This window comes from Vigna unguiculata, chromosome 1, assembly GCF_004118075.2.
Source record: "Vigna unguiculata cultivar IT97K-499-35 chromosome 1, ASM411807v1, whole genome shotgun sequence".
NCBI lineage: Eukaryota > Viridiplantae > Streptophyta > Magnoliopsida > Fabales > Fabaceae > Vigna > Vigna unguiculata.
In genome coordinates this window covers 35222774-35247877 of record NC_040279.1, presented here as the reverse complement: position 1 = coordinate 35247877, position 25104 = coordinate 35222774, and the positions used below count along the sequence as shown (strand labels likewise).

The 25104-nt window shown below is 30.3% G+C and overlaps 2 protein-coding genes across 2 annotated transcripts; one reads left to right on the top strand and one right to left on the bottom strand.

Moving 5' to 3' along the window:
* Positions 1–14264: 14264 nt before the first annotated feature.
* LOC114187297 (trihelix transcription factor PTL) lies at positions 14265–17899 on the top strand. The gene is made up of 2 exons (XM_028075514.1): positions 14265–15211; positions 16039–17899. The coding sequence occupies exons 1-2, from the start codon at positions 14700–14702 to the stop codon at positions 17285–17287; spliced, it is 1761 nt and encodes a 586-aa protein (XP_027931315.1). The 5' UTR covers positions 14265–14699; the 3' UTR covers positions 17288–17899.
* Positions 17900–21304: 3405 nt separating this feature from the next.
* On the bottom strand, positions 21305–24373 carry LOC114193013 (fructose-bisphosphate aldolase 6, cytosolic). The gene is made up of 3 exons (XM_028082701.1): positions 24153–24373; positions 22533–22760; positions 21305–22370 (listed from the first exon to the last, which is right to left on the bottom strand). The coding sequence occupies exons 1-3, from the start codon at positions 24178–24180 to the stop codon at positions 21550–21552; spliced, it is 1077 nt and encodes a 358-aa protein (XP_027938502.1). The 5' UTR covers positions 24181–24373; the 3' UTR covers positions 21305–21549.
* Positions 24374–25104: the final 731 nt, after the last annotated feature.

The window sequence follows — 25104 nt, the reverse complement described above, 5'->3', positions numbered from 1 at the left end:
CTTATTTCAACATATGAATCTTTGGATACATGACATAAGCAAGTATGGTCTAAGGGCACTGAACTCTTTATTTAAGGCATAAAACTATTATTAATTACTTATATGTTTTATAAACTTAAGAAAAAAAAAAGATAAAAAAGAACTGAAATATTGAATTAGTGGAATCAGAACATAATAAAATAGTAGATTTTGTTACTCTCTAACAAACTAATATATATTATCAGAAATAGTTAAACGGGCTGGGCCGTTGCTAATTCATGAGGCCCATATATTTTACTTTCAAAGGGCAATTATTAGAAAAACCAAGAGACCTATTATTGTAATAAAATCTTAAACAGTAAAACATAAATTATTATATAAAAGCAGTATTTTAATTCTAAAAAAAATAAATTAATGAAATACTTTTGTTAAATAACTGCATTCTAATTAAACAGGCTTTATAATGAGCTAAGTAAAAAATGTTGGAAGATAATAAAAATTCCCTTAGATTAGTGAAGGGTTTACCGCTACCGCGTGCTTATTATATCATTCTTGAATCCTTTCGTTTAATGAATCATAATTTTGAACTAGAAAATCGCGCAGCCATTACGAACAAAAACTTTTAATTTTCAACTATAAATCTTACGCATTAATTCAGATTTATTACTTTGTAAATGAGAAAACTAATTAGCTAATTACTCAGTCTCAACTCATACACCATCAACAAAAGAAAAACTGCATTTAAAATTTAAATTAGTTATATGAAGAAATTAAAATAAAATTCAATACTGAGAGTTTGTGAATATATATATATATATATAAACAAAAAGATATCAAGCGCTATAATTTTCCCCCATGTTGCACCTTATGTAAATAAATTTTATCAATTTCATTCTCAAATTATAAGTTTTGTTAATATGGTTATTTATATAAATTTTTGTTGGGATTAAAAATTAATATTTAATTATTTAATATCTTTTCAACCACAGGTTTTTAAAATTCATCGTTAAATTAGAGTTTATTTTCCTATAATTATATATAAAAAATTTACATTAATTTAAAACTAGCCAATATAGTTTGTAGAATTGATTTTTTGTATAAAATTATTAACCGTGTTACATTGAATAAAATCACGTCAGTTTAAATAAAAAGGAATATTACTTATGTGGAAACAACTTATATATTTTCAACGGAAAAATATTTATTAGTTATATTTATGTTCATAATATTTGCACAATTTCTTTATTATTAAAGGTTATGACTATCTGAAATAATATTAAACTTAAAAATAAAATGATTATGCACAGTTTCTTTATTATTAAAAACAACATTAGTTCAAAATTGTTTTTTTTTTATTTTGTGTTGAATCAAGTTTAAGTTTTCGCTAAACTCATTTAAAAAATGAATTAAACTTGGGCATTCAATTTTTTTCCAACACCAACAACAACTTCTCTTCACCCTTTTATATTTTTAATAATTATTAGGATGAGATTCAAGGTAAAATGTTTTTAAAAATTTAGAATTATGATATTATCATATTTAACGGAATAACTTCTAAAAATATATTCTTGTTAATCATCAATAATAGTATATATCATTTATATTTTTACGAAAAACAAAGTTATTTTTTTATAATAACTGTCTTTCATGGCTTCATTCTTTCATGGTTTTTATTCTACGTATATTTCCTTAATGAAACCAATTTAAAATGCTAAATATTAGTGAAATATATTCATAAGTAATATTTTAGTTCTTAATTTGTCAAAAGAATAAATAATAATGCAATTCTGACGAATGTATGATTGAAGCTTTGAATATTTTTTAAGAGATACTTTTTTTTAAAACAGAAGTTGTTAATGACAAACAATTATCTTTTAAAATTTTTTAAATACTCTAAATTATTAACAATTACATTTGATTAGGGTAAAAAGTTTATAACTTATATTTTATGCATGAAATATTTATTGTTAGAGTTTAGTATTAATGTTATACAAAAAGTTTATTATTAACGTAAGAAAAGGAGGATACGATAACGATTTTATTCAACATAATATGAAAGAAAAACATCGTCTAATGAAAATTAAAGGTTTCAACATGTTAAGTATTAATCATTTGATACCTACATGGTTAATTTGAATTTCATGCTTAGTTTGCTATCTCTATGGTTAATTTTAATCTTCAAGTTACATCTTTCAATGTAGTATTTCAATTCTTCTATTAAAAAAATGAGAACTTTTAAAAAGATCGCAACACATACACTTAATTTGTGTATTTTATTATTATATCACATCACCCAAATCAAAAGAGTGGTAAATTTTAAGTACATGTTCGTAACCTTAAATGTTTAGTTTATGGGCTCGTAATTGTTGCTGGTGTCTCTTCGGACTTTGATTCATAATGGGCTAACGTTTTATAAATTTGGGCTTTGGTTTCCCAAAGAAGTTCTTTTAAATAGAAATATATATACTATAGATAACAACAACAAAAAAGGATAAAAATGGCATTTGGATTTATCTATGATGTACCGATACTTCAATTTGGTTCATGTATCCGTGTCTGACACATATCCGTATCCAATACTTTAAAATACTTTATCCATACTTATAAGTGAAATATCTAATTTACAAAATCGTAGTACAGTACAAGGAAATATTTGAATAAAAATTAATTTTAGTAACAAAAATAATTAGTCACTATATAGTGACCAATTTAAGTATTAATTTAAAAACTAAAAATTATTGGCAACTAAAATAGTTCCAAAAAATTATAATTAATCTCTAAATTGATAATTAAAATAATTTTCATTATGAATTGATTTCTAAATTGGTCACTAACATTAATTACCAAGATTTTGACTACCAAAATAATTAGTTTCTAAATTGGTCACTAACATTAGCTGCAAAGGTTTTGACTACCAAAAAGATTAGTTTATAAATTGGTCTCTAATTAGGAAATTGGTCTCTAACATATTTTTGGTTACGATTACTAAAATTGATCATTATTTAAGAACGTACTTTTATGATGACAATGATTTATATTTTTTATGTTGATAACTTTAGTACATATTGTTTTAATTTGGATTAACACAATAACAATAATATATTTATTTTAAGAATTATTATACCGATTTTTCAATATTCATATATTGCGTATATATCACATATCGTGTCTTATTACTTTCAAAATAAACATATTGATGGATTGGATACGTGTCGTATCTGATTCATGTATCGTATCCATGCATCATAGGGATTTATAATTTTTTTTTCATCATAAGCATTTATCGATTTTAATAATGATTAAATTGTATCAGAACACTTCAATAACTGTGGGATATTTCTTTCCCATTCAAATTTAACCTAATGGAACAGAATCGTGTTTTTTCTTTCCCCATTCACTTAAAATATTGAAAATTTTGAATACTTAAAACTAGAAAACTAAATATATTCGTGTAAGAACTTATAAAAGCATGAAGAAAAATTAAAGTAAAGTCTCATGTTTCATTTAAAAAAAATTATGTAAAGAAACATTAAATTATTTCGAAAACTTCACACTATTTTCATTTCATACATAAAGAGAGAAGTAAAGGAATTAATCTAAGTATTAATATCAAACGTAAATCGCTTGGTTTTCAAAAGGGGGAAAGTTATTTTTTAAACAAAAGAAGCTATAATATTCAAGAGTTTACTAAAACTATAGAAAGTACATAGTTTTTAAAACAGCTTACATTTTGTATTTAGATATGATATCTCACTAAAATATTTTTCAAAATGAATTGAAATACTATAAACTATGTAAGATCAATTTGTTATAGGACTGAAGAATTCACAATAAGGTGAAGAAAAAAAAAAACTGTTATTACTTTAATATCAATTAATTCATTTAGTAAATGCAATTTAAATACCAGTTTAAAATACATAGCAAGTTGTACATTTTACTTTCCATTCATACTTGTGTTGAGAAATTTCGTATAATAATTTTATCAACGTACCTTATGCATGGCATTGAAGAAACTGAAAATTAATTAATTATTTTCTACATTTTTTTATAAGCATTTGTTCTCTACATATGAATGATACTTTATGAATAAATCTATGAATAAGAAAATTGCTAGTTCATATTACAACAAATGAATCCTTACAGTTTTATTTTCCTTGATGGTAATTCAAATAACACTATCATCAATTACATAGGTGAAGACATACTGATACGCCAGTAAGTGAGATTCAAGCGTGATTTCTACGACGGAACAAAAACAAAAAAGGAAAATTGAAACAACACGTCATAGAAGAACAAAGTTGATTTTATTTAAAAGAACATGTTCTGTTTTGGCTGAAATATGAGTATAGGTTGTTCCCAATTCTTCATTTTGGTATATTTTTTCGTTGTTTTTCCTTTTCTATTGTCTAGCTAGGCCAAATAATTCACGTGATGTTATACTTCGTAGATCCCTAGTGGTGCGTGGAAGGCATTATTGACGTACCCTTTGTTTGACATACTAAAACTTTTTGAACGAAGATGTGATTTTTGTTCTCTTACATCAACAAAAGCTTCTTCTTTTTTCATTCCGTGACCGTTGAAATTATAAGTGTTTGATAAATTTGCTGAAAAAGGAACCGTTTTGGAACTTCCGATATTCTAGTACAGTAAACACTTGCGTTGATGTTGAGTCTAAAATTTCCATTTTCAACAAGTCCTCACCCAACTTCGTTCGTCAATTATAATTTGGCAGAAGTTCTGAAATGTTGTTGACTCGTTTTCTTAAAGTAACGTAAACGAATGATATTAACTCACGGGCTTCTTTTAAATTCGTCGGTTGAGTGTGTTGTTGATGTCACTTTACAAGACTCATTATTGTCGATACAAGAGCATTGATATAATTTACTTAATTTCCCATTTTTCACGGCCAACTTTACATTCGTTTTATTTCTTCCATAAGCTTTTATGGCAGGAATTATTTTAATCCAAAAACGAAGGAACTAAAGTATTAAAAAAATTGGGTGCAACTTTAAGAATATAGATGGAGGAATGAGAAGAGAAAATTGACCCGGCGGCTACATGGCTATATGTGCATGAAAGACATTTTGCTATGATTCGAGCAAAGATACTTTTGGCGCTGGAAAAATAAAGCCACTCCCTTTAATTACCACTGCTTAAATCAATAACCTCTAACTTTCTCATTCCTCATCATTAAGCTTTTCTTAGCCTTTGACAACTCACTCCCTAACAAACACAACATAACCCTATTATTCTATCATCACACACACAATCTCTAATTAATAAATGCACCCCCCAAGTTTCCTCTTTCCCATGCCACAATCTGCCACAACTTACCCACATTTTGCTGTTTCAAAACAGGAACCATTTTCTTACGTTGTTTTATTTGGTGTCACATAATATAGTGTGTGTGTGAGAGAGAGAGAGAGAGTTGAATGAAGTAACGGGAGAGTGTAGTTAGAGAGTTTGTTTTTGAAGGGAATGGGCCCAGAAAGCATGATGGGACAAAGGCCCACACTTGATCTCGATGAATCACTATCTCTTATAGTGACAAACATCCGTAAGCAGCAATTTTGAATTTTAGGGTTGCTTTTTGGTTGATATTGTATCTCGCCATGACCCCATCTAATGATCGAATCGAATCAAACCATTTCTAAATCTCAATCCTACCAGTATCCACCCTTCTCTTCCCTATAACTTTACATTATATTCATCTCTCTAACTTCAAAAATGTCACTATCAATTAAGCTCCAATACATACACATTCAAAATATTCCTACCCTTCTTACCCTTACCCTTATCATGATACGACGATGCCAATCATGATAATATGTAAAATTCCACCATAAACAACGTGAGACTCGTAGAATCGTGAATGATGATTTGACATGCCTATAAAATCACGTATAATTATAATACCTAATAGTCTATAATAGCTTTGAAAATTGTTAAGGTTAATTTTTGAAAAGAAAAATAGAGTATATATGGATTTTGTTTGTGTTTGAGATTAGGGTTTAGAAATTGTGTGATCCGATGGTTGAGGGAAGGAAGAAGAATCGAGAAAAGTGGAAAAGGGGAATAAAAAAAGAAGTAAAAAATAAAATGTCAACTTGTGAGAGAGAGAATTATTAGAAGGCCAGCTAGCTATAAAAGGGAGGACCCACTTTCCCAATTGCTGTCCCGACAGGGGCCTCGGGTTTCGGACTCACGAAACCCAGGTCATCCAGAGTCACCCACCTGCAAACTCTTCATACCCTCTGAATCTAATCTGAATTTCTCACATTCTATACGTTTTCATACTCTTTCTTTCTTTTCTTTCTTTTTTTTTTTCCTAATTTTATATTCCATTTAATCTATTTTATTTCACCTAAATTTCAATTTACACTTCTTTTAATATCCCTTTCTGCCTTATCATATCCATTACAAATTAATCACACCATTCTAAGTCAAACCATACTGCCAAACAAACATTTGCTCAATAGTTGATCAATTAGCTTTGACTGTAACTCTGCTTTTTATTATTGGTTCTCAAAATTGACAGTCACCTTTTCTTTACTTTTGAATTTTTGCACTGAATATCATCAATAAAAAAATCATTTCTTGTAAAAGATCACTACGTGAGAGACAAATCCAATAAAATATAAATTTAATATTCGTATCGTTTTCATTTTAAAATTCAAGACAATAAATTTATTAATACTTCTCTTATATATCATTTAATTTATACTTAAGTTTTTGACAGAAATATTATTTAATAAAGTGTTAATATAATAACTGATATGAAAACAAATGGTAGCTTACAATTACAAATAATTTTTGTCTACTTTGGTGCAAATTTTAGATACTATTTTAAGTTATGCTTATACAAAATTTCCATATACTATGGGACAAGAATAATAAATAGTTAACTTGAGTCGCACATAAAACTCACTGTGAATATAAAATAGATACCTAAATAATTGCTTATTGATTAGATATGGGAGAGAGAAAATAAGATATTTGTTTTTTTTTAAATTACTTAAGTATCCTTAATTATATAAAGTATGTTATATACAGATGTATATTGTAAATTAATTTTAAACAAGTATACTTTTATATTATATTATATATACTCTTAACCATGCTCAGTATAAGTACGGGTGAGTGTGTAAGACAACTGTTATCTATACTGACGTAATTTATTCTCATTTTTAATCAGCAATACATCTTTTAATACACAAGGTCTATTATTGATTAAATTTGACTACAAATTATGAAAAAAAAAATGAATTTGACTGTTTTATTTTCTAGAAAACTACCATTATGATGTTCAATAAATTAGAACTATAGTAATTAAAGAGTGTATATTGGAAAAAGAAAGTCTTTCAGAGAAGAGAATACATGTAGTCAATAATCCTTTCAAACATTATCATTTTACTTAATTACTATTTGTATCTCACCTGCATAACTTTTTTTTTCCAATGTTTAAAGTCAAAGCACACTATATTCATTCCTTAAAATAGATTAATTAAGGAATACGTAGATAAAAAAAATATTATATTTTAAGTAAGAATATACTTATATTTAGTATATTTTTTTATCTTTCAATGATCATTAATGAGATATTAAATAAATAGATAATTAAAAAGTTACTTAAACATTAAATTTTTGAGATGAAAAAATGTTTAGAGTTCCATAATTAATAACATATTGTTTTTACAACTTCAATGGGTGTGATCATTTTAGTTGTCTGGTGTAAATTTTTTATATATTAAAGTGGCTTCAAGACTTCTAAAATAAATTTTAAGAAAAGTTCATATTTTTATCAATTTATTTACTCTTCAAAATTTTCATTAATAACGGGTTATTAAATAAAACATGTTAGGGAATTATAAGATCATTAACCTAAACGTAAAAAATAGATATTAAAGATTAAATATAAATATTTACAAATAAAATATTGTATTACAATTACTTTCAGTTAAAAATAAAAAGTCATATATTAATGTTTAGGTCAGAGAACAACAGTGACATAACATTTTTTTCTTAAAAATTAAACAAATAGTTATTTCTATATAAAAATAACCCTAATAAAAACTAAATACTCTTCCAGATAAATTTAACCTGTAAAATATTATTTAAAAGAAAAAGAACTAATGACAGCAGTACAGAATGAAAAGTAAATTATTATTTTATAAATAAACTGATCTAAAATACTGTTAAACCGTTCACAAATTCATGTTACTACGTCAGCAACATCGAAGTTCACTCATAAACTGGCCGCAGCACCTGATCAGCGGATTCGTAGCCACTTTAACTCCGCACACTGCACAAATCTCCCTTTTTATTTTTTTTTCTATTTTTATTATTTATTTTAAAAAAATATTTACTATGAAAGTACTTAAGTACCCTCCCTAAACAGTAAGGTTACATTTTCTAAAATTTATTTTGTTACATGACAAAATATTAATCATAAGTATAATTAATACATTAGTGCGATGAAACTGGTTAGGTTTTCTAAAGAAGAGACTTAAGAAACTAGTTCCTGGTGCTAGCTAGCATTATATTTTATTTAGAAATTAAATTACTAAGATTCATAATTTGAAAGTATAAAAAGAATTGTTGTTGTTATGGATAATGTGCATGGATAGAACGTTCTGATATAACTTACATAAATATACAATTCAAAAGCAAACAACTAGTTATGGAACTGTGCTCTGTTTGTCCAGTCTATCTCTTATGCTGTCAAATACAAGAGGTGATGGGAAGTAAGATTCTTAATAAGCATAATTAACAGTGTATGTACTGTATGTCCTTCCATTAATCATATTTCTGCTTTTTATCTTAATTCTCAACTCAGATTTCATTGGACATGATTAATTTGACTTAAATCAATAATTTGTTAAAATGATTATTTTTAATTTGATCGGGCAACATTAACTTGGATTATTTTTTGTCAATGTCAACTACAAAAATTTATAGTCACACTGATAAAAAAAAGTTAGCAAAAAAAAGAAACTTAATACTGTAAAAATAAATTTAATTGATCTCAACCTAAATAATTATGATTAATATCAATTAAAAATAATGTATTATTGATAATTATGATTAATATCAATTAAAAATAATGTATTATTGATGAGTCAATTGAAAAAAAACTATATTAATATTAATTAGAAAAATCATGACAAACTTCAACAAAAATTAATGACAACTAAAATTGATTAAAATAATTATTAATATTATATTTTTAAATTACTAATTATCATAATGGAAAATCACAATTCGAAAAAATATGATACACTAGCATATTTTTTGACAAACATAACTATTTATAAAAAAAAAAGTAACATTTTAAAAACACCAAATTCTTCCACGTCACATCAATAATTATATAATTTCATTCGATTTAAATAGTTATCACAAACTGATACTATATTCTATTTCTGAAAGACTCATAATTAGATTCAATGTACAAGGATTAAAACACTTCTTAAGTGCTCTTTTAATTTTAATTCATTCTTTGTTCATAAAAAAAAGATTTAAAGATTATGCACATATCATGTCACCATCCACTCACACAGTGTCATTTTCACAAATTAATTGTCATCTCTAAACTTGATCAATTAGCTCCAACATATTTTTTTATCTCTTAAACAAGCAACAATATATGCAATTTAGTTCTAAAATAAGTCACCATGAGTCATTTAATTAATCCAAATTAATATGTCTATCCTCAAATTTTTTCCCAACTTCAAACCAATATATCACATTACATTACAAGAAAATCAAGAAATAGTGAATAAAAATTCAAGAACTCTATCTCACAATATACTTTACCTAAGTATATAAATCTCAAATTAGCAATATAAATATACTCTAGCAATCTTAGTCAAATATATATTTATATTGAATTTCTCAAGCCACGTGTAATCTCGTTTTAACACATGCATATACAGAAAATCTAAATATTGACTTAAGAGAAAAAATAAAAATAAACTTACTCAAAATGACATTCTAATTGGCTAGAATTATAATTCTCTGTATCAGAATTTTTATAATATATTTTGGATATTCAAATATATATATATATATATATATATATATAAGAAAATTGGTCAGAATCTTAAAAAGAGCTGAAAAAAAATGATAATTTCTAGAGACATACAATTTTTTTTATACTTAATCCAAAAAACATATTATATGTCAAATGTTAGATATTTCACACACGCACAAGACCTTACTCGAAGCTTCTTTTATCATTTGTTGTAAAAGAAAACATTACAATTAACTAGTTAATATAAAGTTGATGGCTCCATATGAATATCGTGACAAATTGATGAATAATTGAACAAACAAAACTCTGTTTACAAGTATCATTATGCTTGTTGCTAATGCAATGAATTGACATATCTTTCTATCCACTTAATATTTCAATCGAAACTTTAAGAAAGAATGTTTAAAATTATTAAATATTAAGTAATTTGTATATTTCCTGTTTTTCTCTCTCTATAAGGCTCTTTACTTTCCTTTTTTTTTTTTTGACATTTAAGATTTTGTAATGAAAATTGATTAATACGGTTAATGTTTTAAATTTTCTAAAAAAAATATTATTTGTATTCTAAATATATCACATATGTGTGTGTGTGTGAAATTATAAAATGTTAATTAAAAGGAAATACAAATGCTTTGTGAAAATAGAAAAAATAATCAGGGAAACAATATAAATTATGATTTTGAGATTGTTTATTGATAGTAAATTATCAAATCCTTTATTGATCTAGCTAGATTAACAATTAAACGTTTTTTAACCTTTTGGACAACTACAAGTGCATTTCGCGTGTTACGTGTCCATATTTTATAATTTCAACTTTATTTTTTATAATGTAATTATTTGTTAAATTTTTAAAAATTAATGGTTACTTTTACAAGTTTTTATAAAACTATTTACTTATTTTCTTCTTCTTTTTTCTTCTATTCATCAACAATTATTTTCTCATATTTTTTCCATACATTTCACTCTATTTTTGATAAATATAATTTTATTTTGTTCATTAACTTAATAACATTACAATATCATCCATTACTAATATAATATCATGAATATTTAAAAAATGTGTACACAACAGGCGTGATAACACAGTATATATATATATATATATATATATATATATATATATATATATATATATATATATATATATATATATATATATATATATATATATATATATATATATATATATATATATATATATATATATATATATATATATATATATATATATATATATATATATATATATACATGCAATTATTTTAACGAGAAGTAAAATATGGTTCATTGTAGGAATTGAGTGGTCCATGAAATGGATAGTCACGAAAGAAGATGAATTGAAGCAAGAATCACAAAAACAACATAAAGAAGATAATAACTCGTTTCCTTTTATCATGATTTTTTTACATATGTAATTATTTCCCTCTTCTTTTAATGATTTCAATTTCAAAAAGCAAATTAACGTTCGAACTTCGAAAATTCCTCTACTCATAACTTTCATCCTCCTCTAGCTGACTTCAGAATCATAATCACTCACATCATGGAAGAAGTAGAATTTCACAGTTATAGTTGAAACACAACTGTTTAACTTTGGGCCGTTTAATTTAATTATAAATTAATATTAATATCTTACACCGTACGTAACTTAATATTAAATACGTAACAAAAATTAATCTACATACATATAGTTTACTTATATTTCACAGTTTAAAATTGCTGTTATCAAATAAATAACGAAAGAAAGTAGAACTTGGGTGTTATTTATATAAATAAAATGTCATTTTTATGAGTTCTATGTCAACAATACAAGAGAACTTGATTACTTTTAACTAAACGTTTTAAAATAAGGATGTTTGTAAATTTTAACGTAAAAGATTCAAAAATATAAAATCCACCATTTACTTTATTATTTATATTTGAGTGTGTCACTGAAATGAAATATGAATTCTAATACTATTTGTTAGGAAATCAAAGGTGGTTGAATGATTAGACTTTACCATTAAATGGTGATCAACTTGTCTATTGATAATAACTTATTTATAGGATATCCAAATATATTATATACAATTAGGTACACAAGTTCCTAAGCTTGGAATCTGAGTAAAAAGTAATTTGTGCTAGAGAACAATTAATTTGAATTCTTTTTAAGGATGAAGATTTTAGTATGTGAAGGGTTTTCATACTCCCCAATCCACAATATTGATCATTATGATCATAGGTATCTCATAAAGGATCATTATTGGTAAAATCATCACTTATGAATGTAATTAAGGGATGTGATATCTTCAGGCTTGATTTATTAGAGTGACATTATAAACAAATTGGAAATGATGTTTTCTAACCGAGTTAGTATTTCTATTGCATATGGAGTCGCAAACTAGTATTGATTATGTATTTCTTGTATGTTGTACTATTATAGATGTCTTGCATATTTTTTGAGGTTAGTCTTTTTGTTGTTGGTAATCATGTGAACGATGTTTGTAGCTTCCATAATATGCTTAACTCCAATATTTGTAACTTCCTCAACCTTTACTATCATTATTTTTCTGAAAAGAAAAAATGGATTAGACTTTGGATTGAATGAGATATTCAGATATATCTCGAATCCTTGTGCATTCTTTAGTTGTATACCTTTTTTTTTAGTTGGAGAGAGTTGCTCCATGAACTTCTTTTTCTTTTTCATTCTTTTCTTTTATTTTTGTACAAAAATTAGGACAATTAGGGATGACAAATAAATCTGTCTCCGTGAGTATTGTCTGAACCCGTATCTGTTTTAACGAGAATCTCCACATTGACTGGATATTAGTATGAGTATGGAAAATTCACGACTTTTTCAACTGGGTATGAGGATGAGTATAGAGATGCATATCTGCTCTATCCCTATCCCCATACCCGCCATACCTCATCCCCTTTTAAATTATCAATATATTCATAGTCAATTAAGTACAATTCATTAATGTTTGCAAATTTATTAGATGTTTTGGTTCTCATGAAATTTTATGTGTTATTCTAATTTGAAATGTATATAATAATATAATTTCTTTATAAATATTTGATATTGAAGAAACCACACTCCTCTTGATATTAAATATTTGATAATATTATGTTTTCTTTATCTTAATTTTTTATTAATTTATTAAAATTAATTAATATTGAAACAGTAAGAAAACGGATACAAGTATGAGTACGAGTATATACCAATTACCTGATAGGCATGGAGATGAGACAGAAATTTAATACTCGTTAGATTTGGATATGGGGATGAGAATGTAAATGGATTTTTTCGATAAAAATAGATATATGATAATGAAATCCATCCGGTCCGTCATGTTGTCATCCCTAAGGACAACCCTATTACCTCTCTTTAATTATATTTATTATTGTTGTTCCATAAATAAAACTGTAACACTTAAATTAGTAAGTGAATAATTAAAAAAAATTATAATATAAATGAATTATGAGATTAAATATTGATTAAATTGAGTCTCTTCTAGAGAAGTGTTATAGAGACTTTAATAAACTTATCTATAATGATATGATAGTATTAGGTTGTAAAATGTAGATGTAGTGAGATATCATATTAGAGATGTACAATAAAGATAACAAAGTTATTAATTTTTATATGTAAATAGTTATAAACCAATATCGTGATAATTTATTCATCCAACCCTAAATTAATGTGAGATAAGGTCATCCTGTTATGCCGAATCAATTTCAAAACATTATTACCGGTTTTTTTGTAAAAAATACTATAAAAATATAAAAATATTTATATAAAAATATTATAAAATATAAAAGCATTCTCTAATAATATAAAAATATTATAAAAACTACACTTTTTTTGTAATTATTATTTATATTTCAAATTTTTACCCCTTAAATATTTGTTAAACTCCAGGTCTAAAATTTAAGGCTTCTTTTTGTATACGACATCAGCATAATGCAATAAAAATTTGTAATAAATTATGGATTTTAACTTAACACTAGAAATGACATAAGATATAATTATTCAACATAAAAGAGAAGGGAACACGTTAATGTTGTTGTATGGAATCACTACCAAAAGTCAAAAAGGTAGCATCGGAGACACTATACACGCGTCAGCAAGACAAACTCGGCTGTCTTCCATTCGTCGTTTCACTTTAGACCACGTGTCGTGCATTCATTAGGCAATCAAACATCATCATCATAATAAATATAATAAATAATATCAGCAATACAAGCTATACACATTAACATTGGTTTTGTATGGTTGATGGGTTTAGGGCTTACTCCCAGAAACACTCCAACCCCACCCTTCTCACTGTACTGAAGAAGGACACAGAAGGAAGCAGCATAAAGCGATGGAGAGAGAGATAACACATTACCTCACCACACTAATACTATTACTATTACTAACACTAAACAGAGAAGGAGAGAGAGAGTGAGTGTGAGAAAGAGTTCATTTCATTTCAATCTGAATAATAAGTGAATATCTCTCGTAGTGTCGTACACCATACACCACACGCATACATTTGTACACAGACATGGGACCATTTCTCTGCGTTTAAATTTTGATCTTTTTCGTGGACGACAGGATCCGACTCTGCCGCTTAACTCTCTTCCCTCTCTATATCATCCTTTCTCCTTCACCTTTTATCTCTCTCTCTCTCTCACTCTTTTTCTTCTTTCTTTCTAACCTTCTCATATGGAAATGGAGGACCATCATCATCACCATCATCATCAACACCATGAACAGCACCACCACCACCAGCAACAGTATGCCATCACTGATCTCAGGCAACTCATGAACGGCCCGAGGTCCACCCATTTCCCCACCATGCCGCCGCAGCCCAAGCCGGACCTCTTCCCCGCCGGCCACCCCAACCTGGCCCCCTCGCAGCACTTCGAGATGATGATGTTTGGTCGTCAAGTGGCGGACATAATGCCCCGGTGTCTTCATGACTTTGCCTCCACCGATTCCGCCACCAATAATAACAACACGAGCATCGCTGCTGCCACTCCCACCACCACCACTAGTGCCTCCACTCCACCGCTTAGTTGCTTAGAGGGTGAGACCGCAGGATGCATCGGTGGAGACGCCTCCACTGGAAGATGGCCCAGACAAGAGACACTCACTCTTCTTGAGATCAGATCTCGCCTCGACTCTAAATTCAAAGAGGCTAATCAAAAGGGTCCCCTATGGGATGAAGTTTCTAGGTAGGTACCATTTTTATTTTCTTCTGTTTCAAAACAGTACTCCCTCGCTTCTCTTTTCAACCTTTTTTTTTCCTCAACTTGAACATCTCAAAATCATAATTCTTTGTTTGTTTGTTTCTTTGGGATTGAAAATTAAAAAATAATGAAAACAAGAAAAGCAGTGGACAAAACAAACAGCTAAATTTAAATATATCTGTGTAACTACCTTCTTGACGGTTTCCTGTTAACACCACTGCACTTAATCGGTTTTAATTGGGTGACTAGTGGTGGTGACACTACTTTCTGGAAACTCTGATAGAAATATAATATGCCACTAATTGTTTGAGGTGACCATACTATATACAACTCAATTTTCGATTATTGATCGTGTACTTCGAAGTGCTTTGAGTTCATATACCAAGATTAGTACGTCTCTACCACTGTCCCTTTTCCCTTTTAGAAATTTCTAGCCTCTTTTAAGTGCAAGTCATAGCCTCCCCTTTAATACTAGTTTTTCCCTACGCAAAATTCATTCAACTTTCGGAACCTTTTGGAGCTGCCTATTTTTAATTCTAGCTCTTATCTCGTGGGATGACATCAACCGCAGGCTCTTCATTCAATGAATCATATTTCTATACCCATTCCAATGCTCGTTTGCTAAAACTAGGTTGCTATGATACCGTAGCGAACGTCACTGCATGACCTTGGGTAGCTTTTTATTGTTATTATTATTATTATTATTATTATTATGAACGCTCACATCATTCACAGCTCAGACTAGGGTTCCATGTTCCATCACCTACGTTGAGCTCAGTTTGGCATTTTTGTTTCTTGTGTTAATGTTGAAGGATCATGTCTGAAGAACATGGATATCAAAGGAGCGGGAAGAAGTGCCGGGAGAAGTTTGAGAACCTGTACAAATATTACAAGAAGACAAAGGAGGGAAAAGCAGGAAGACAGGATGGGAAGCATTACAGGTTCTTTCGTCAACTTGAAGCCTTATATGGCGAAAACAGTAACCAAACCTCGGTACCAGAAACCAATTTCGGTAGTGGCAGCCTTCGTTTCCACTCAAACAACCACAACCCTTCTCAAACAAATCAAGAAATGTTTCACTCCCAGAAGCATTGCGATAGCCTAAGTCTCACCAACTCCACTGATTTGGATACGTCATCATCGGATGACAACGATCAGAATAGCACTGGGGGCCTCAAGGACAATGACTCCACGGAGAAGAGGAGAAAGAGGTTGAGCGGAAGAAGCTGGAAGGTGAAGATAAAAGACTTCATTGACTCGCAGATGAGGAAGCTGGTGGAGAAGCAAGAGGAGTGGTTGGATAAACTCACCAAGACACTGGAGCAGAAAGAAAAGGAGAGGGTTCTAAGAGAAGAAGAGTGGAGGAGACAAGAAGCTGTAAGGTTGGAGAGGGAACACAAATTTTGGGCTAAAGAGAGAGCATGGATTGAAGCCAGGGATGCTGCTTTAATGGAGGCCTTACAAAAACTAACAGGAAATGAGATGATAAAGAGTACTCAATCTCCTGAGGGTGTAATGGTAACTGGAATTCAGAACCACAGCGAAAACCTGAATGAAGATGGGAGTGAAATACTAAATAGTACTACTGCCAGAGGTGCTGAAAGCTGGCCAGAATCTGAGATTACCAGGCTTCAACAGTTGAGAGCTGAGATGGAGACAAGGTATATGCAAAGTGGGTGTTCAGAAGAGTTTATGTGGGAGGAAATAGCAACCAAAATGGCTTGTTTTGGTTACGAAAGGAGTGCTTTAGTGTTCAAAGAGAAATGGGAAAGTACCAGAAACTACGCAAGGAATGCTAAAGATGGAAACAAGAAGCGCAAGGAAGACTCTAGAGGTTGTTTCTACTTCGATAACAGCGAACAGTCTTCCCTGTATAACCAAGGAGGAACCTATTGTGATATTAATGATCAAAGGCACGAGAGGAGGCTGCAAAATGATGGTTCTTCGCCTTCAAATTCAAATGTTGCTGGTGATAACTGTTTTCCCTTCTTGATGACTGAGGGTGCAAATTTGTGGGAGAACTATAGCTTAAAGGTTAATAAAGCAAGCCAAAACCAGTGATGAGATGGAAATAAGGTTGACACTCATAACAGGCACGAACATTTCACAGCCATTTATCTGAGACGATCTCCCGTTATGTAAGCAAGAGCTAACTAATGAGGGTCGTTTATGTATAGGCACTGATGATGATAAAGTGGTCAATCTTATTATATTTATGGGAATCAAGGTGAAAAATAATGTGTTCAAGTCCCGTACTTAAGTTTAATGAGGGAGACTAGACATTGACAAATATCACTGAATTATTGGGGTGTGAATTTGACACTAGTTCAGGTGAGTTTCTCTTGAAGCAGGTTTTCTTTTATGCGTGCAAGTGGAGTTTGCAATTGTATTACTTCATATGTTGCATCTTCCAATGATGTTTATATCACCACTCGGTCACCGTCTTTCTCTCCTCCTACACCCATCTTCCACTTTTTTGCTTTTTTCAAGTAATTTTTGGATATTTTATCTGTGCGGGCCTTATCTGTTTGTGTACTGAAGACTGTAATTAAGGTAGCAATTTCTTTGGTTTTATTTATTAGTCAATATTTTTATGAAGGAGGAGAAAGTGATGTATTGATGGATATTGTTTAAGCATGGAATATTAATTGTTTCAAGCATAAGAAAAGGCCTGATTTTCTTTGAGAAGGCATCTTTCGAATCAAAGGAGCAGCATTTCTGCTGGTTCAGACTAGGGGACTAAACTATCAAACTCTAATAGGGTGTGTTTTTCTTGTTTTCTTTTTCACTTTACTTTGCATATCAGTGAACTCAAACCTATTAATAAATAATTTAATATGATTTGATTAGCCGATAAATAATAAGAAACCTTTTAGAGTTGTCACTGAGCTAGGTTATATTGCAGCCTCGCGTGCGCACTACTATTGGGGCACATTAAACTAAAGAAAGTGTTTCATATTTGTATAATCGAATCTCTAAACGATTATAAAAATGAAATACATTATTATGCCTGGAAAAAAGGATTCTTTTGCATCGACCATAATAAATTTTAAATCCATAGCGTCTTCAAACTATCACAACACAACTTTTCACAACCACACTGACCCTAGTGATTCGAAAAAAGCATTTCATAACAGCGATGTTTTCTGTTGCTTGGCCTACTTAACCACAATGAACCGAAACCCCAACCCGATCAAACCTTTACTGTGAAACTCCTCCATTGCACGCGGTCTAAAGCTATATTTTGTGTTAAAGGTGAACGGATACAGAAACGTTCAACTAACATCAAAATATATATTTTATATATATATATATATATATATATATATATATATATTAGAAGTTGTAGTAGAACATGTTTGTACTATTTAGCTTGATAGGTCACTAACGTGACCATACCATTGGCTGGTTTGTACAGAAGGATCAATAAATGTTATCCAGCAAGTAACTGCACGGGAATTCTCTATAGCCATTCAGCTCTTAGTTTTATTGTGTGGTCCTGGTTGGTTGTGATATGGAGCAAAGAGAGAAGCAAAATCCTTGACAACAGTGCATTGACCTCTGTTGTGGTATTTTCTTCCTTTTTTGCATGACAAAACAATTATACATAACATATATATAACAAGTTGACATAGAACTCAGCAGACTCCACTTCAAAATCCAATCCAATAATTAAGCTTCCATTCAAGCATGCTTAATTGCTCATAAGCCAGTGCTGACTAAAGTAGTAATGATATATATAATAATAAAGATTAAAAGGGTAGATTGCGAGTTGCGTGTAGTGGCATTGGAAGGTGAAAATGAAAAAATAAAATAAAAATTGTTTGATAGTGTTTTTGTAGGAGAAGTGAGTGACAGTAGCATGAGATGTACAGAGGGTCTTATCTGCAGTGTAAGTATTTTGTTGCATAGTGAGGGTATGTGGTAGTGGCACTATTATCGCTACTACTACAGAGATACATACATATATGCATAAGCATTACATAAATATTACTGATACATCTTACGCTCCTGGGCAGACAGTATCCGTACCTGGGAAAGAGTAAAGAAGTTTCCTGCTAAAGGAAAACCAAATGCAAGGGTTGGGGAGACATATTGGCAGTCCTTATCATAACATAACACAACTTTGGTTTCTCTCTTCAACCTTCTTCCTTGCTTTGTCTTCACGCTTATTTAGAGACAGTTAAGTAATTGGGTGGTCAAAGGCACCAAAACCGCATCACCTGTACAATAATGGAAACATGATGGCAAATTAAAGTGTTTATATAAATATAACAATGTGCTTTTTTCTCTGATACCCCTGACGTGACCACTTACTCAGCTGCACACTGCACCTCAACAAAAACTAAAACGAAAAAAAAAAAAAAGGGTTTATGTACTGGTCCAGAATCATCACAGCAAGTTCTGCCTTCGGGTGCTGCTTTTAATTATTTAGGGCTGTAAAAGGTAAGCTTTATCGATCTCACCCTTAGTTAAAAATACGCAATCAGGTTCTGACTTCTCAATGCCTGCGAGAGGGAAATGCTTCCTCATACATTGGTGTCTATATAAAGTTCATTAGTAGGCTAGGCCAAATATAACTACCCTATCCTACCCACTACAATTCATAACTCTTTTCCCCGATCAACACTTTACCGTTTCTCCATTTCCTTTTTTTTAAAAGGGTTAGAGAGGGTGCATGGTTGAGTGAACATCTGGTACAATACCTAATCAATGTCCATACCCCTTTCCATTTCTCAAAATGGGATTGTTTAGGGTGGATAAAGGAGAGAGTTAAGGAAGAAAAGAGCAAAAAGTTATATATGTCACAACTAAGTATGGTTAAGAAAGTAGATCAAATAATGGGGGTCAACATAAAAATTACAGAGGAATTCAGTGAATGTAAATAACTTTTCCTGATACATACATATGAAATTTTTCTGATCAAACTCGGTATGCACTGACTAAACTTTTGAGATGAAAACTATCTTTGAATTATATATTTTACATTCGACAAACCCAGCATGAGAGGTGTTCAAGAGAATTGTGGGGTGCAGAAAGTTGGACCTTGGCTGAGTTACAAAGTATTGCGCTTGAATGGGGCTCATGGATCCATATTTGACTTTGCGATTCTCTTTACTAGGATGGGTTTACATAGCAATGCCAGTATCAAGGAACCGTTTCACTATTACAAAGCCCAAACACTCGAAACTACCATGGGCCATGTATTCTCTTGTATTACGTCCAATTTGTTTTCTTTAGCTTCCTGTACCCCATGATCGCTATCTGCACCTCCACAATAACAGGAAGAAAAATCGCTAAAATACCTCTTTTTGTTGTACTAAGCCGTTGCCTCAACTACTAGCATTGCTATTATTGGGTTTGCGTTTGATCATGTAGCTTTTCCTCTTTCCGGAATGCTTAATCTTGAAAACTTTTGTAACATTCAATCCATAATATTTTTGGATTATTCAAAATCCAGAAAGGTAGGGTTTGGAAAGCTTATATTAGAAAGTTTGTTTCGAAAAGTTTGTTTAAAAAAAAAAAACTATCTCATATATTCTGGAAAACTTTGATATGGAAATTTATCTTAGAAAACTTATTTTGAAAAATATTTTTTATATTTTAAAAATCTTATTCCAAAGAAAACTTGTTCCAAAAGATTTCGGGCTTAGATAATCCAAAAGACACCATTGAAAATATACATGAAAAAGTAGAATTATCACTTTAGTTAATTCTATATACTATTTTTACTGACTTGAATTATTGTATCATTTATTAGTAGCAAGTAATCAGATTGTAATACAAACTACCATATTTAATTGAAATTGATTTATTGCAATAATATTAACATCTATTGATAGTGATCGAATTAAGTATCACAAATTATCTTTTTAAATTAAATTAAAATATGATACAAGTTACTTTTTAATTGATTGAATTAATTATGACATAAATAACTTTTAATTGTACTAATAATTTTATAATTATCTTTTGTTCCCAATTAAAACGTAATTTTAATGATGAAAAATTCCTCATAATTCATGAAAAAACAACTAAACTCTAATCGGGTAACTATCATGGGCAAACACAGTTTTATATGCAAACATGGTGGAAGCAAAATGCTTTTTCACAACCCAATCTCATTGAAACATAAAACGAAACTTCTTCCCAATACAAAACTCAATCATAGAAATCCAAAGGGACACAAACTAACACGAGAAGCAACGATGCCAAGCCAATTTAGGTTGGTGCAATTATTCCTATAACCTATAACCTAGAGTGCAAAATGCAGAAACCAATAGTACAAAATTCTCTCCAACAATGGAAGCCAACACCATTTTCTAGTATTTGTAGTCCTTGACATGGAGAGACTCAGAGGCAGCCTGAGAAAGGGTAGCATCACCTTTGTATGTTCCCAAGGTTGCTTCTGAATTTGCCTTGCACCTGGCAATGAAGGCATCCTGAGCCTTCTTAATGTTTTCATCTTTCCCACCCCATGCCTTCAGAGTGCTCTGTTGAAGTGCCCTTCCAAAAGAGAAAGAAAGAGACCACGGCTTCTTTCCCTGGAACTTGTTCATGGCATTCAGGTTCAGGGTTGCCTCCTCCTCGCTCTGCCCTCCAGACAAGAACACAATAGCCGGAACTGCAGCAGGAACAGTCCTCTGCAACGCCGCAACAGTGTATTCGGCTATCACCTCTGGGGCCACCTTTGGAGACTCGGAACCAGGAGTCACCATGTTGGGCTTCAGCAAAGTTCCTTCAAGCACAACATGGTGATCGTTCAGTGCCTTGTAGCATGCAGCAAGAACACGCTCTGTCACTGCAGCACATCTGTTGATGTCATGGGGTCCATCCACAAGAATCTCTGGCTCCACAATAGGCACCAGCCCATTCTCCTGGCATATCAATGCGTATCGAGCAAGACCATACGCATTTTCATGGATAGCCAACTCAGACGGTTCGTTTGGACCGATCTTCAACACAGCACGCCATTTCGCAAAACGGGCACCGGCTTCATAATACTTCTGGCAACGCTGACCAAGCCCATCCAACCCTTGAGTGGTGGTTTCACCGTTAGTTCCGGCAAGCTCCACAGTGCCCTTGTCAACCTTTATACCAGGAAGAACACCACCTTCCTTCAACAACTCTACAAAGGGTTTTCCTGCAATCAATTACATGATAAAAGTTCAGAAACTGAAGAAAACCTGAAAAGAGTAATGCTATATACTAATAGCAGACAGATAATCTTAATAAAGATGTAACAGCATGTTTGTTACAGATACAAGTAATGCATCATTTGAAATTACAAAACTGTGAACAATACCTGAAGCTGTCTTTTGGTATAGAGTTTCCTCAAACAATATGACACCACTGAGACAGTCAAAAGCACCAGGTGTCGTGAATAGGAGTTCCCTGAGAGCACGTCTGTTTGTTTCAACATTCTCAACACTGATGCTGGCCAAACGTTTGCCAATTGTACCGGTTGACTCATCAGCAGCAAGGATACCCTTCCCCGGAGTGCCAATGTAAGCAGCATTGGCAATGAGTTCATCTGCAATTCATGTAAATTCATTACCACAGTACAATAATCTCACTTCAACTTCACATGAATAAGCTAGGAAGAGAAGTCATGTAAGAATAAACATCTCTCAGAACCTATGTTGTCCCAATACGGATACAGACACAAAATACGGGAACAAATGTAGAACACAGGACATAATAAATAAATATATATATATATATATATATATATATATATATATATTAAATTTAAAATTGTCAATTAATAAAAAATGAATTTAATATCTAAAAAAGATATATATATATATATATATATATATATATATATATATTAAATTTAAAATTGTCAATTAATATAAAAATAAATTTAATATCCAAAAAACGAGAAGTAGTGATCTTTTAAAATTTGTTTCTTATTTTAATATTAAAATCATGAGAAAGACAAAAAAAATTATTTTTCAAATTAAACATGACATATCTTACATATAACGTACGAATTTCGGTATACATGTTACACTCGGTATGGGATACATGTTAGATACCAGACACGTCATTCATAAGACGAGTTAAGAGACACAACATAGCTAAGAACTTAGTTAACTCCCTAAAAAGAATAAAATAAATTGTTTAAAAAATGTAAACCGATAAAAGTAGTTCTATTGAATAAAAATAGAAAAAACGAACCGAAATCAGTTTTATTAATCCGATATTATAGAATTGCATGAAGGATCTAGAGGGTGTAAGTGTCTCCAGGGGCTCTCCCTCAATTTAAAAAAAAAAAAAGTTGATATTTTTTAATATAAAATAATGAAATGACATCTTTAACCTTGAAACCGTGTTTATGTGTGATTTAAGAGATTTGTACAACGCTATCATTCAATAACAAAGATCTAAATTCATGAAGGATCACTAAGCCCAAACAAAATCAAAAAATTACCAAAAAAAAGAAATACTTCGATGACTGATCTTGTTTCTTCAGACTACAAAGAATATCCCAACCAAAACCTTTCAATACAAAGAACGGTAAAAATAGTAATCACACGACAATTCAGAGACAAACACACACCCAACAAGATCAAATTCTTAAGTTTTTCGACGAACTAAGATTCAAAGGTTGCTCTCAATTCCAATCAGAAAACACAATCATGGACAAAATTTTAAATTTTTCCATAAGAAAAAAGATACTCAAAGACAGAACGAAATTTGGATCTATAGATATAGATTTATTTAGTTGTCATAGACTGCCAAAATGTGAAGCAGGGTATAGAAAAGATCAAACTTTTACATCTGAATCGTCATACCCAGAAGACAAAATCAGATCAGACCCATAGTAGATAAGCACCATTGTTCAACGCAAACAACACGCACAACATGAAAAAAAGAAAGCCTGGTGTGAGAAACCTCTAAGGCATGTAAGACAAACCTTGGTATTTGGTCTTGAAGGAAGACATGGTGTTTTAATATTGATGGAAAAATTGAAAAGAAGGTTTTGGGTTTGAGGAAGTGAAGGAAGGAAGAGAAGGGTTTTAAAACTGTGAAAAGTGAGAGTGGTTTTGGTGACTATTTATGACTGCCAAATGGGTTGGCGTGGAAAGAAGGTAGTGGTAGTATGGTAAATTCCACATCATTTTTCATTTGAAGTGTTCAAAAAGTTAGTTTAAATGTTTAGGTGTTCCAATATATATAACTTCCATCAATGTTTTCTTCCTAAAAAAAATATTCTTGCCCCACGTTTTCTTATTTCTTTTACTCTTTTTATCATTAATTGCAATTAGTTTTCTTTTCTTTTCTTTTACTCTTTTTATCATTAATTGTAATTAGTTTTTTCTTTGGTACATGTTTGAGTTGTATATAAAATTATCTATGATTCAAGAATGGTAAAGTTTTTTATTCTTAAGTAATTAACTCGACTGCATAAGTATTCAATAAGTATTCAATGATCTATCCGTGTCTCAATAAATTACACTTTTTGCCAAAACATAATATAAAAAGTAAATTAATCTTTTTATAAAATACAGTATAAAAATACATTATTGACATTAATGTAAAAGAGACACATTTTGTCTTCATATTTTAAAAAAAATAACATGATATTGGTGAGTAATTTATGGTATATTACATTGTTAAAAAGAAAAAAAAACGATTAGTACTGCGTTGCATGTTGAAGTTATAAAATATATTGTGAAAATGTTGGTAGTTAATTTTATTGTTTTTAATTTTATAAAATAATTAAAGATGTTTCGTTATTTGGTTGAATTAACATAGTTAGAGTAAATGATTGTATATGAGAAAGTATCCATCTTAAAACTCATAAATTTACTATGATTTTGTCTAAACATCACAGGGTTAAGAAAAAAAATACTTAAATTATTCTT

Bases quoted from the DNA above. Each gene is read 5' to 3' on its own strand.
- LOC114187297 (XM_028075514.1), top strand. From the start codon at position 14,700: ATGGAAATGGAGGACCATCATCATCACCATCATCATCAACACCATGAA. The intron at 15,212-16,038 runs GTAGGTACCATT...TTAATGTTGAAG, and splicing joins CTATGGGATGAAGTTTCTAG to GATCATGTCTGAAGAACATG.
- LOC114193013 (XM_028082701.1), bottom strand. From the start codon at position 24,180: ATGTCTTCCTTCAAGACCAAATACCAAG. The intron at 22,761-24,152 runs GTTTGTCTTACA...CATGAATTGCAG, and splicing joins CTTCAAGACCAAATACCAAG to ATGAACTCATTGCCAATGCT. The intron at 22,371-22,532 runs GTATTGTTCACA...AATTGATTGCAG, and splicing joins ATACCAAAAGACAGCTTCAG to GAAAACCCTTTGTAGAGTTG.